The sequence below is a fragment of the Populus euphratica genome, unplaced genomic scaffold (assembly GCF_000495115.2).
Source record: "Populus euphratica unplaced genomic scaffold, PopEup_1.0 scaffold4266.1, whole genome shotgun sequence".
Taxonomy (NCBI): Eukaryota; Viridiplantae; Streptophyta; class Magnoliopsida; order Malpighiales; family Salicaceae; genus Populus; species Populus euphratica.
This window is the reverse complement of record NW_011504061.1, coordinates 5,600-7,331: the sequence shown is the minus strand read 5'-3', so window position 1 is coordinate 7,331 and position 1,732 is coordinate 5,600. Positions and strand designations below refer to the sequence as shown.

The following is a 1,732-nucleotide window of genomic DNA, read 5'->3' as shown; positions in this document are numbered from 1 at the left end:
ATACAACCATCCTATAATGGTACGTCAGAATCTTTCAAAAGATTAAAAAAAAAAAGGTCATGTTTGCATTAGGTTGTCCGTGTACATACCAACACAAGTATTTTTCTATGAATCTTTTTTTGTAGAATATGCATTATTGCAATATTTGAATAAAGAAAATTTTTATTTTTACACCTCTTGCAGGGACCTTTAATACCACCTGCACTAATATTTTTTAAATTAGATAGTATATAATTAATAAAAACCTGAACTCCTTTACAATAATTCATCATTTGCAAACTTGGGGTGAATTTATATATATTTATGAACAATCATTCATTATTCTTTCATTCCTTTAGCATATACCAATGTTTACTAATAAATATATAAAAAAAAAGATATCGGTAAAAATCATCACGTTGGTAAAAATCATCACAATAAACCGACCGACGGTGTTTTTGTTTGTATATGTTAATTTAATAGTAATGAAAGACAACAAGATTGAAGAGAGGGGGAATTAAATACATGCACAAAATTTTATTTTTCTTTCCTTTCTTTTTATTTCTGTTTACGAATTAAAGACTACAAAATCTTAGAAAAATGCACAAGCAAAATCCTATCAACTATGATTAACGAGTATCATGCAAGTAGAAAGAACCAACCCAATTCCCAGGACAAACAAATTGTAGAAAGAACAGAAGATGCTCCGCTAACAAACTTAAACTGTCCACACACCAGGTGTTTGATAGTGTGCCCCACTAAAAATCCCCTCCAAACATTCCTCCATATTCTCTGCAGCACCCAAGTACACCTCTCCACTCCTCCCAGACGGCACTTCACACAACCCAGGTCCCACTATCCTCTCTGCGAGCTCCACAGTACTCCCCCTTCTTGCATGCCTGGAAGCAACCTCCCTAATCTGCATTGGAGACAATACTTGATCTGTCGAGGCAGGGATTTCCGGTATATTCGTTGGAAAATTAAACGTTGCCGAAGGCCCTCGTAAACACAAAACAGCAGCATCATATGCTCTTGCTGCTTCCTCTGCAGTATTATATGAACCTAACCATATTCTATCCCTGCTGTTACGTTGCCTTATTTCTGCTACCCATTTTCCCCACTTTCTCATCCTCACTCCCTTGTAACGCCCGTTATCATCTCCTCTCTCCCTTCTTTCTCTCACCATTTCAACGCTGGTTTTCCAAATACTGAGAACCCTGTGGGTATTTGCTTATATAAGGCTACTGTTCTGAGGCAGGATTCGGATGGATGCGTGTGTGATTTCCACGTGGTCTGATGTCGATTGAGGTGGGAACATGGAAAGTGGCTTGGTAGTGAATTTCCAACCCTTAAGACTCTTCTGGGCGCTTACACGTTGTTGAGATTTTTGTAAAGGCGTCCAAAAGTTAACACGTGGATGATATGTTCGAACCTCGACATGCACCTGCTTTTTCTTATAGTTATCCCGGCTTCTCGAAGGTCAACTATATTCGTCTTTGTTGGTAACGACACCTTTGCTATTCTCCTTCTTATTACTAATTGTTTTGGAAGTTTAATAATAATTATTTTTTAAATATTTTTAATTTAAAAATATATTAAAATAATATTTTTTTATTTTTAAAATAAATATCTAAAACTATATATAAAAAATTAATTTAAAATAAAAAAATTTTATTTTTTTAAATTTTAAAATATAAACACAAACAGGCTAAGCTATTAAAATATGCTTTTGAAAAGAATCTCAGTTTAAAAA

At 34.4% G+C, this 1,732-nt stretch overlaps 1 protein-coding gene across 1 annotated transcript; it reads right to left on the bottom strand.

Annotated features, from left to right (window-relative positions):
* Positions 1–496: 496 nt before the first annotated feature.
* Positions 497–1,465, bottom strand: LOC105119982 (ethylene-responsive transcription factor ERF016-like). The gene has a single exon (XM_011018178.1). The coding sequence runs from the start codon at positions 1,163–1,165 to the stop codon at positions 698–700; it is 468 nt and encodes a 155-aa protein (XP_011016480.1). The 5' UTR covers positions 1,166–1,465; the 3' UTR covers positions 497–697.
* Between the last annotated feature and the right edge of the window lie 267 nt (positions 1,466–1,732).